The sequence below is a fragment of the Silurus aristotelis genome (genome assembly GCF_946808225.1).
Source record: "Silurus aristotelis genome assembly, chromosome: 17".
NCBI lineage: Eukaryota > Metazoa > Chordata > Actinopteri > Siluriformes > Siluridae > Silurus > Silurus aristotelis.
The window spans coordinates 17611566-17623871 of NC_139590.1; the positions used below are offsets into that span (position 1 = coordinate 17611566).

Genomic DNA, 12306 nt, shown 5'->3' on the forward strand with positions numbered 1-12306 from the left:
GTTTTCAGATTTTTATAGCAGAGTTCGATTGGTTCTGTGAGAGGAATCAGCTGTTTTATACCCTCAAACCCGATTGTCCGAATCAATTGACCAGACATGGGGAGATGTATAGCATCTTCAGGCCAAATACAGGTGAAAGCAGCTCCGCTATCTGCCATTACTTCCAATGGTTTATTACTTACTTTCACCACTATTGTTGGATCTATCTCCGGCCCTGATACTACCAGCTGACATCCCCCGCTCGGATCCTCCGGGCACCCCTAAAATCCTGGTTCTGGGACCCTAAAAGGGTTCCCCTGAAATTTCCTCTGAAATTTCCCCTGGAGTTTTCTCCTCGTCTATTGCACTCACGGGCAAAATGACCAATCTGTCCACAATTGTAACATGCTTCCTGAGACTGTTGGAAGTTTGGATTAAATCTTCCTCCTCTACCTCTTCCAAAAGTTCCACGACCTCGACCTCTCCAGGTCTGAAATTGACCTGGAGCTAGCTGTGGATAAGAAATCACTGGAACTGCTGATGGTGGCTGCGGCAATTGAAACTAAACCTGATGAGGCTGAGATTGTGCCTGATCCACCAGGGGCGGAGCCTGTACAATCACAGCCTGCTTTTTCTCTTTCTTTTTGCTATCTTTTTGCTGTATTTGATTAAGCTTCCTAAGGATTTCTAGGTCCTGCTGTTTCTGATCATATTCTTTCTTCCGATATAATTCCGCCTGATGAGCTATGTTATCTATGTACGTACCCTTTGCAGCATTTGTAAGACCGACCACTTTGGCTAACTTACTCCTTACAGATTGGGGCAGTCCCTTCTCTATCTTAGCTCTCAAAATTGACTGTTCCATCTGGTTCAAATCCGGATCATTTCCTGTGATGCTTCTCCACACCTGATGAGCTCTTGACACATAAAGCTCTTGACCTTGAGATAGAGCTCTTGACCTTGAGATAGAGCTCTTGAGATAGAGCTCTTGATCCAAGCTCTTGACCTTGGATTCTCCTCCTGACCTAGGGCTCAATAAAAATATTATCAGGGTGTACATTTGTTGGAAATATGTCTTTCAAAGCCCTCCACACTCAACCTCTGTTTGCAGAAAACAATTCTGAATCATTAACAGCGGTACCCACATAACGATTAAGTCCTGCTCTCTGCAGGACTTCCTCCATACCTTGAACCCCAAGAAGACTGGCCAATAATCTCTTAATGTCTCCTATGGCTATTTGTGTTCCCACCATAATCTCTTCCAACTTTGAAATCCAAGGATATGCCCCACTCTGAAGAGTAGGCAACTTTTTAAGTATGTCAGACATATCTGTATTCTGCCAAGGCTTATACTCCAGATTCCGTCCTCGAATTAACACTGGACACATTTTATCACAATCCTTCCCTTTAGAGCGTAAAGAATATCGCTTCTATATTTTCTGAGATCCTTTCTCCTGTAACCCTTCCTTTTTTGAATATGATTCCTCCAACTCCCTAGGGGTGAGCAGATGTGAAAAACGTTGACTCATGCTTCCTTCAACCTCTGCTGAGGCACTATCTCGGCCTTCCTCTATCTCAGGGCTAAATCTCTTCGGGTAAAATTTCCTTAAACCACTCTTACTCTCCAGATCCTCATCACTGTCCCCTTCCTCACTGTCTGTAGAGCTATCGTCCCTTACCAACTCTCTCCTCCTTGTTCTATCCCCTCGCTTTTCTGCCCTCGACAATATGCGCCTGACAGCAGGATGATATCCACCTAATTCTCCACCTTCACTCTGATCATTATCATCTATAACTTTCATCCTTCTAGCCCTCAGATTTCTCTCAGTTCCCAACCGTGTTGCTTTCCCCTTACTTTTGGTACTTGGATGCATTTCTATAGTCATATCTGCCTGCCCTGTTTCCATTATACGATCATTATTGTCTCTGATACAATAACCACCTGCCTGACTAATTACTGGAAGCTGAGGATAAATGTCCTCAAACTTTACCTGTTTCTCATATGGTGGGGGGTCCTTTACTAAGTAAATTATTATTGAGTAATTATTTTTGACATTATGACAACTTTCTGTATTCTTGTACGCATAAATTGATACCAACTACCAAAATTAAAGATTACTTAAATCTAACTTCAACAAAAACCCACAAATATATTGTAAAACGCGCATCAACAACCCTTGAACGAGTACAAATCAAATGATTAACTATTTAAATACCACGACTGGTCAGTCCATTGCCAAGTTTCCTTTAAACCATTTAGCACAAAATTTGTATACGGAAATGAAATTCACTACATTACCTCTCAAGCAGAGAGATTAAACCATACAGTAACAAAAATAGATATTTGAATACGCGCACACATGTTCAAATACACATCCAAGCATTAAAAAAATTGTGGATAAAACAGCACTGGCCTTAATCAAACAGAAGCCATGCGCTGACCATGTTGCTCCAGTCGCAGGCCTCAATCCATGTGACGTTCTAGACCGCAATTTCCGCATACCACACAGCACACAAAAAAAAAAAACAGACAGGACCTTAGTATCTATTTAGTTCTCTACAGATAACACCTCATACTTTACACACACAACGTCCATCAGCATTCAGAGTTTTATGTTCTACAGATTGCTTTTCTCCTTTTAACCTCTAAACATCATATTGCATGCACTTCAATTTGCTTTATTTTAATAATCACCCCAACTTTTTTATCAATCAGTATTACTCACAAACAATACATATACAATAATCACTTATTATAATAGTTGCTCATACACGCACACACTCACCACCCTCATTAACTTCTCTACTTGAAAATGTCCTTTTTGGGAATTATTTAATTCAGGGGAGTGTTTGTCTCACTGTGGGGTATCTTTATTCATTCAGTATTAAGGGTGTTTTGACTTCGGTGTTAGCGCAGAGGGACTCCAACTGCAGCTGAGCGCACATGGAACACAGTGGGGGGTCTTCACCCGCAGCTGAGCGCACATGGAACACACACACTTTGTTCCGCGCGCACAGAGAGGGAGAGACTCCCTTTTTTTTTTTTTCAAAACGCACACACTTTCCTCAAACACACACACACACACACACACACACACACACACACACACACACACACAAATATCTCTTAAATCAAAAAACTCGCAGTAAATACATACACAACATTTAAATTTCACATACACTATAGTCGACTCAGTCATACAAACTTATAGCATGCTATTTTGCCGCACATTTATTTTATTTTCTCTTTATTACTTTTCTGCTTAATTTATGCTACCTGTTTGAGATGTAGAAATTCAAATGAGAGGCTGCTTCTTTACATAGCTCGTCAACTAATTGTCAGAGTGGGAACTTCAATTGAATTTTAATTCTGCATCATCCAGTTTATTTAAACTGGCCTGAAATTCACTTAGTAAATATCCAGGTCTTTGTGGCCCACCTAATGTCACCTCCCTGAGGGTTTTTATCCAAATCTTGCGGCTCCTTTTCTTTAAACCTTATTCTTACTTAAACTTTTTTACCATATTTCTTCTGTTTCTCAAAAGCATTCACCTTTATACTTTTTCTCTTCAGCTTCAACTATTATTTTCTTCACTTCTCTTTTTATTCCTGTTTCTTTTATCACTTAAACATTTTTACTTCACTTTTCTATTGTATTTCAACGTTTTATTTTCTTTAAAACATTAATACAGTCAATCCCCCCTATTGCGCTGCCCAGCAGTGCAAAAAAAATGTAGAACGAAGAAACACCCAGAAACAGCCGCAACACACACACAAAATCCACACACAGGCCCTTTAAACGGTGCGACCCAGCCACAGAAAAACAGAACCACCCCAGGGGGCGAAAGCTCACCGTGTCAGCCGGCCAGACAGATTCGGAAGCAGACGATGGAGCAGAGCGTCACCAGACAGGAGGGAAACGCAGAAGGCGACCTTGGCTCGTTCGGAGGGAAACTGGGAAAAATTTTCCTCCACATACTCGCCGATGCTCCTCAACAATCCGCCCAGTTCGCTGCTCTCTCCGGAAAAACGAGCCAGGAATCCCTTTGCGCTCACGGAGGGGCGTGGCGCAGCCGCCCTTGCATGAGTCGGCGTCAGTGGCTTTGAACCGCGAGGAGCGGCATGGAACTTCCGGGAGAAATCCGAAGCCGTGTTCGGGTGCCGATCCATCGCGGCCGAAATCGCGGGAGGGCGATTCCGCTTTCGGTTCAGGTCGGTTCTTCTGTCAGGCTGACTACCATGACGCGGAAGCGGAAGTAAGTCAATCATAGTTTATTGAAAACAGTTCAACCAAAAAACACTCGCATATGCCGAGGAGAGAAGCAAACAAAGATATCCGCTCGAGACGAGTAATCCACAACGGAAGTTAAAGTCCAAAGGAAAGCAAAAGGAAAGCAAAACGAAAGTAAACCTCCTATGGCCAAGAGTAGTCCAACACGGAACGGAGTTGGGAAACGGAACCAGTGGGGAATGCTGGCGGTCGAGCAGCCACGGGGAATCACCAGCATGACATTTAAGAACCGACAGCCTGTGACTCCAGAACATGAGTTTATATAGTCTAAACCTAGATGAGCCACAGCTGTCGGTCGTCAAGGCAGGCACGGGATAACGAGGCAGCGTGACTGCTACCGAGGGGGGCGTGGCAGGGTGAATCCCTGACAGCGGCTGCGGGAGGCATGGCAGGGGGATCCCTGACACCTGCCAAGCTTTTTCAAGAATGCTGGATCAGCGAACTGTCCGCTTTGGTCGTGTGAGTATTACATTCATTTATCCTACAGTATTGGTAATATTTCTGTATTCTGGGTAGAAAGGTGTTTAATGCTAATGCATTTATTTTACATTATTAGCTGTTGGTTTCCTTACTTTTAATAGACTGGCAAGATCTCCACAGACAGTTTTCAGAAAAGCTTTTTTGAGTGGGAGGCTGTCCGTATTGAGGTGGACAAAATCTGCAAGGAAGAGCCTTTCATCTGTCCTGCATGCACCCTAGATATTCTGACAATTTCAGTAGATGGAAACCGGAAGATTTACCGTTTCAAGAATGCAGCTAGGTATACCAGAATTGTGCATAATGTCACACTGTTGAAACAATATTAATAAGAAGAAATATCCATTTAATGTGCATAGTAAAGTTAAATTAGATTAGAATGTATCATTCAATTTTGTGTACCTGTTCTGTATGGGGTTTTTTTTGTTTGTTTTTTTTTCTTTTCTTTTTTATAGATCTGAAGAACAGGCCATCTTTGAAGACATCTTTATAGCTAAGGATGAAGATGTGACAAGATTTGTGGACTACATTCACAAGGCATCCAAACATGTTCTGTAAAATCGCAGATGATTAGACTTTATACAGGAGTACAATTGCCTCCATCTACAGATTTTGTTTTCGAGAGTCTTATTTTCATCAACTATTTTCTATATTATAGGTCAGTGGAAGAGGTGTTTGTGGAGGGGTGTGGTCAGCAGCCAGAGAGACCTCCCAAAGATCTGCAAGCAAGGTAGACAAGGAGGGACTGGAGCTTGCGGTGTGTCGGCATGGAGTGCTACTCTGTGCGTTAAATATGTACAGGGGGGAAATTTTTGCTTATCCCCTGTACCTGCAAAAATGGCTGGCTAGTAGGCAAATCACTTTTTTTGTATGTATGTGACCTGCAAATATTGGCCTTACCTCCAAAGAATTGCAAAAAGCTGCCCAGAGCTCCAGAGTGGAGCTTATCAGGATAGGGCTGGTTTGACACTAGGAGAGGAGGTGGAACAGTGCAATGCATTCCTCTCCAGGATTGCAGTGACCACAAAACACATGTCTAAAGCAGGTAAAATGGCCTTCTACTGCACTTGTTACATCATTACAGGGGGAATATGGGAATATGATATTTTCTGTGTTTGCAGGGCGCACAGACATGCTGACTTTGATTGGCCATGCGCTGGAATCAACAAAAGTTCAACAATTTGGCCACCGCACTGAGCCGCCGATATCAGAAGGTAAGATCAGTAGAATTAGTTCTAGATGCTCAGTAATGAATATCATTCATTTTTGCAGCTGTACAGGGTTATTCAAAACGAATGAACCGATATCATGACTCATTGCCTCAGTTCTCAAGCATCGTCATGGCATGAGTCAGTGACCGTGAATTATCTAAGTTGATTGTGAATTTAATACTTGTGACTTGGCTGGAGTTTCTTTTCTTTAATAAAATATTGCGTAATGAAATCGGTTAATTATTTTTTTATTATCCCTGTATATTGAAGATTTGTTTGTTTTTATACTTTATTAGATTTGTTTTTTATATACTATCTGTGATTTCTTGTCATTTCAGACCACGAAAGCTCTCTGCAAAGCCAGTTGCAAAACCTAGAGTCCATGAAAGTCGAACGGACAGTGACGGAGAGCCAATTGGAAGACTGGGTCAATGATGTTAAGGAGTGGGCAGACGGTGAGGAAATGACTAGTGTGTCTGTGTATATACTGTGTATATATATATATATATATATATATATATATATATATATATATATATATATATATATATATATATATATATATATATATATATAATGTTACTAGTAATACATTTAGTTGTAAATAATTGTAATTGTTACTCTTATTGTAATTTCTTCTCAGCAACAACAACAACCACCACAAATGATGTTGATGCTTTGGCCAGCAGAATTGAGGTGCTGGTGGTGAGTATCAAGAGGCGTTCCCAGTGTCTCTATAAAGATACAGATGGCAACAAAGGTCGTGCCAGGATCCGCCGCAAGATCAGGGAAGAGAAGTGGATCCTGACATCAGTTGTGAAGAAATACAACATAACGGTTCCAAAAACAAAAACTATGTGCTTGGAAACCATTTTGTCTGGTGAGACAGCTTGGCCATGGCAGCTACCACACAGTGGTATGTACACTAGTCTTCTGACAATTCTTTTATATAATGACACATCAGCCACAATGCCACAAATGTCAATCTGCAACCCCATATGATGTAAGTTTTTCTCATGCATTCCAGACACTGTTGATTTAAGGACAAAAAGAAAGGCATTCGACATCATCATGTCACTAAGGCGACTTCTGGAGGAGCAGAAAGTTGTTGTTGCAGAGATGAATCAACATTGGAAATATCTTTCAACTCGTGCTGAGACCCTCCGAGAACTGTCCTGCTTGTTTGCCAGCGAGAGTCTGAAAAGTAAGAATTTGTAATATATGGCACAAACATAAGCATAAACAAAGGCCTGCCCCTTTTTTTTTTCTGGAAAATGAACTCAAAACACAGTTCCAGTTCCATAGCTGAAAAAGAATGTTATAAGTTAAGTTGTTACAGCCATCTCAACTGTCTGATTATCTTTATTTTACTATTAGTAAGAGTCAGCTTTTTTTGACTAGTCCATATTCCTATAACTACATAGGACATGTCCTGTCTAATCATTAAAGTAAAAAGCCCTAATAAACATACACAACAATGATGATTGTTTATAAGGTTTCCAATGGAGGCTTAATGTTATTTTGTTCTTCTTTTTAAGATCCGCAATGTGGCCTAAGCGAAGAAGGTTTGAAAGGTCTGCAGAGCATCATCCACAGAAAGCAATGTAAAATGTATGAGGGTGCAAGCAAGAGACTGTTACCTGCATGTTTTGTCTGGAGCAGAGAACATCAACTTTTTAAACAAATCGTCAGCTGATGACTATGACAGTGAAAGTGACTTTGAAAATTCTGATGATGAACTGTAATGTAAAAACCTTTTTTTTTCTTGACAGTGAACCAGTGACCTTAACCCTTAATCTAAAGTGTGTAATAAAATCTGCTTTGTGTCATTTTATAAATATAATCAAAGTGTAGTCTCTTTTTTTCACATAAATAGAAATACAACCAGTCAGTGATGGAAATGAATTGGGTTATTGTAAGACTAAGTACTGTACTGTACTAAAGTATAGATTTCAGTTACTTGTACTCTAGATGATTTGTTACTTCTCATGGCTCTTTGTAGTTGTAAAGTATTAGGCTGTAAAATACTTTTTACTGAGCTTATAAAATACGACATTTTGGTATAAATAAAACTACTCAGTAGTTTACACATATAGAATAAATACAGCCAGCCAAAAGAATTAGTTAATATGCAAAGAAAAAAAATATTTGCCAACAAAGATTTATAACTCGTTAGATTTGTAAATTTTTGTAAAAAAAGAATAATTAGATACAGTTGTCTATACAAAATAGTTGAAAATGACCTCCACCAACTACAACACTAAATAATCATGAGTTTAATGAGTAATAATAATCAAAGGAAATTTGATTCATATTGGAAATATGAAGAGTTCAGGTGCAAAAGTCTCTAATCCATTTTTTTTTTTTTTTTTTTTTTTTTTTATAAAATGAGCATTTTTCTTAGGTGCCAATGTTTATGTTCAGTTTATTCACTTGAATGGCAATAAAAATAACCTATTTAATGCCATTAATGTGGAATTAATGGACAGAACAAAGGAGCCTGAGAAAATGTCCATTTCAGAAGAAAATTCTAAACACCACTTACAGGCTTTTGCATCTAAACACTTCAAATGAAATGTTAGGTCTTCATCCCTGGGCTGAGGAAAAACAACTGGCCACATGCCTGTGTTCTAGATTAGGGTACTGTATAACAGTTGAAACCTGTTTATAGACATGGAATAAGCAGATTATAATAAGGACATAGACAAGCAAGACAAAGAAATCTATTATGATAAAGAGGGATCCTTATTTCCCAACACTAAATGCAAGTTCATTTATTGCTGTTTTGCTATTCAGGTGTTCCAATTATGCAGACTGCTTTTACGAACATTTGTGAAAGAATGGGTTGCTCTCAGGAGCTCAGTGAATTCCAGCATGGTACCGTGACAGGATGCCACCGGTGCAATAAGTTCAGTCCTGAAATTTCCTCACTACTAAATATTCCACAGTAAACTGTTAATGGTGTTATAACAAAGTGGAAGCGATTGGGAACGACAGCAACTCTGCCACGAAGTGATAGAACATGTAAAACCACAGAGCGGGTCAGAGGATGCTAAAACACATAGTGCACAGAAGTCATCACCTTTCTGCAGGGTCAGTAGCTACAGTCCTCCAAACTTCATGTGCCCTTCAGATTAGTTTAAGAACAGTGCACAGAAAGGTTCATGGTCGAGCAGCTGCATCCAAGCCTTACATCAGCAAGTGCAATGCAAAGCATGGGATGCAGTGGTGTAAAGCATGCCACCACCGGACTCTAGAGCAGTGAAGACTTGTTCTCTGGAGTGACTAATTACGCTTCACTGTCTGGCAATCCTAAAGACAAGCCTGGTTTGGGGGTTACCAAGGGAACGGTACTTGTCTGACTGCATTGTGCCAAGTGTAAAGTTTGGCGGAGGGGGATTATTATGTGGGTTTGTTTTTAAGTAGTTGGGCTCGGCCTCTTAGCTCCAGTGAAAGGAACACTTAATGCTTCAGGACATTTTGGACAGTTCAGTACCTACTTTGTCGGAACAGATTGGGGACGGCCCGTTCCTGTTCCAACATGACTGAGCACAAGTGCAGAAAGCAAGATCCATAAAGACATGGATGAGTGAGTTTAGTGTGGAAGAACTCGACTGTCCTGCACAAGAGATTGGGATGAATTAGATCAGAGACTGTAATCCAGGCCTTCTTGTCCAACATCAGTGTCTGACCTCACAAATGCGCTCCTGGAGAAATGGTCAAAAATTCTTACGAACACACTCTTAAACCTTGTGAAAAGGCAGACGAGTAAATGCTTTTAAATATAGCATATATATACAGTTTGTAAAAATAAAAGGTGTTTTAAAAAGTGTTCTAAATGCCACATTTTAACCTTGCTCTCAAATATATCAAAGGTTTGCACAATGAACATATTTAGATATTCATTTGTTCATTGAATTTAGTGTTTACTTCATTTAATTACTAGATTTTACAACTACATTACTCATAAGCCTTTGTCACTCTATCAATAGGACGGGAAAACATGGTGTTGTAATTTGTAGTTCATTGAAGTGTATACTTGTGCTGTAGTGTTTCGGTTAGGAACACGATCTCTGTAAATCGTGAATTTCTTTTACCATAGCAATACCTCATTGTTCAGTGACAGTATTAGTGAAGTCATATTGACAGTTAAACAGTTTGCAACATGAAGCACCTTCTATTTTTGCCTAAACGTTAATCCAGCCACACCCCGTCAAAATAAACGTCCCATTTATTTGTCCAAATATAGTAATTACAGGATCTACCGGCTTCAGGTGGGTTATAACAGGTCAGTTATATATTTATTTCTTCTCATTAAAAATACAATTTACAGTTATAGATTTCTATCTGGAGCTAACCTTATGTAGATTAGATTATTGATTAGTGAATCTTTTTTTTCTAAAACAATGGCCTATTGATTTTCATGGTATGAACAGCTGTATACGGTGACAGCTGTATACAGTATAAGAAATATATATATATATATATATATATATATATATATATATATATATATATATATATATACACACACATATATATATATATATATATATATATATAAACACAGCTGTATACGGTGTGTGTGTGTGTTTATGTGTGTGTATATATATATATATATATTATTAATACTATAATATATACATATATATACATTTTTTTTATTACAACAAATGTCTTAAAGTATCCTCTCTCAACTAGATCCTTAAATACATTCATAATAAAATTGTATGCAAATAAGGCAATCAGTTTTAGTAAAATATGTAAATTTTAATAACCATTCTTATTAATAAACAAATTCAATTTTAGGCTAAATGAAAAGAAATATATAAATAGGAAATATGTTACACTAAATATATTTTTATATTTATTTTTTGGTATTTATTCATGCATGGCATAGGAGACAGTTAATGTAAACTTACCCATAATAATTCCATGTTACACCACCTGGCTGTTACGCAGTTCAGAAAACATGCAAAAGGTGTTTAAAATGACAACAAAAAAAAGTACTAAAAGAGTGTATGCACTGTACAAAAACTTTAATGAATTACAGCAATAACAAACAACAACAACAACAACAACAACAACAAAACCCTAAAAATTGATATCCAAAAAATGCTGGAACTCGCTGGCAGGCTCCCAGGTGTCATCCCAAGTTTTGCCACTGCAAAGTATTATAAGTGCACATGTTATTGGAACACAGAACAAAAATCAAGATTATCAAGATCGAGTTCAATTATATTTTGTTATATTTGTTAAAGTAACACTCTTGGATTAGCTGAAAAAGGGCTATGACTTGCAGAATACTGAATAAATGCAGAAATGTAGATTTCAGCATGTTTTTATGTTGCATTCCATGCAGATCTATAAGTTGTACAGAGACAGGGATAAGGATAGTGACTGCATCTTGCTCCCACTTCTATTCATCATTGTTTTTCTGTTCTTCATATTTAATAGTTCTCTTCTCCTTCTCACTGCTCTAATCTTCCTCATCCATTTTAGCACCACTACCGTCAATGTTCTGGTCTTCATTGCAAGACACTACTGGAAGCAATTATTGGTCCAAACCTAAATAATAAGATGCAAGTTTATTAATTTGAGTCTTGATGTATGTTTTATTACATCATCTAGTACAGTTTAGAACACAGGTCTCGTTTGACTGCAATCGGTACTTTCTAAATCATGTAGAACTGCATTCTCCATCCTACAAATATTGCTAAATTATGACAAGTTTAGTGTTTCAAATGCTGAAAAATAATTTTATACATGCATGACTCATTACTACTACTACTACTACTACTACTACTACTACTACTGTAATGCATTACTGGGTAAATGTTAATGCATGTCAATGTCCTGCTCAATAAATATGCTTCAGCTAATTGTGTATAATCCATTGTGTCCACTTCAATCACAAAATTTTGGGCTCTTGCTAATAACTACTGTTACGTACCAGGATATCAGCAAATACAAGCATGGAGTCATGAATCCGTTTCAATCATTTATCTGAAACCTATTTGAATTAAATTTACAGCTCGCTATATTTTTAGGTCTTAAACAAAAAAAAAGTTTACATTCAAATCACCCCCAAAACATATTAACGTTACCAGTAGCCTGCTGATACATCTCACTGTCCTTTAGGCATGGCCATCTCGACTATCCTACCGCACATGCTTGCACGTAGTCTCTGTCACTGTTTCAAAATGGTGACGGCGCAAAAATCCTGGAAAACATCCAAAAAAAATATGGTATCCACTCCCGAGAAAGTCCACGAGATCGGTGCAAAGAAAGGGATCCAAAAAGGAAAAAAAAAAAAAAAAACATATGGTCCAACCATGTCCCTCGCGA

At 38.5% G+C, this 12306-nt stretch overlaps 1 protein-coding gene and 1 long non-coding RNA gene across 2 annotated transcripts in view; one reads left to right on the plus strand and one right to left on the minus strand.

The window, feature by feature from the left end:
• The first annotated feature begins 6302 nt into the window (after nt 1-6302).
• LOC310740438 (uncharacterized protein) lies at nt 6303-7781 on the plus strand. Its single transcript, XM_083567141.1, has 4 exons — nt 6303-6413; nt 6602-6874; nt 6986-7162; nt 7497-7781. Exons 1-4 carry the CDS (start codon nt 6341-6343, stop codon nt 7652-7654), a joined length of 681 nt encoding a protein of 226 aa, XP_083423267.1. The 5' UTR covers nt 6303-6340; the 3' UTR covers nt 7655-7781.
• A 3286-nt stretch (nt 7782-11067) lies between these two features.
• Nucleotides 11068-12306, minus strand: part of LOC310739798 — a 477404-nt gene continuing 476165 nt past the window's right edge. Inside the window, exon 3 of the long non-coding RNA XR_014537496.1 lies at nt 11068-11122. This is a non-coding gene — a long non-coding RNA (uncharacterized lncRNA). The remainder of the gene's footprint in view (nt 11123-12306) is intronic.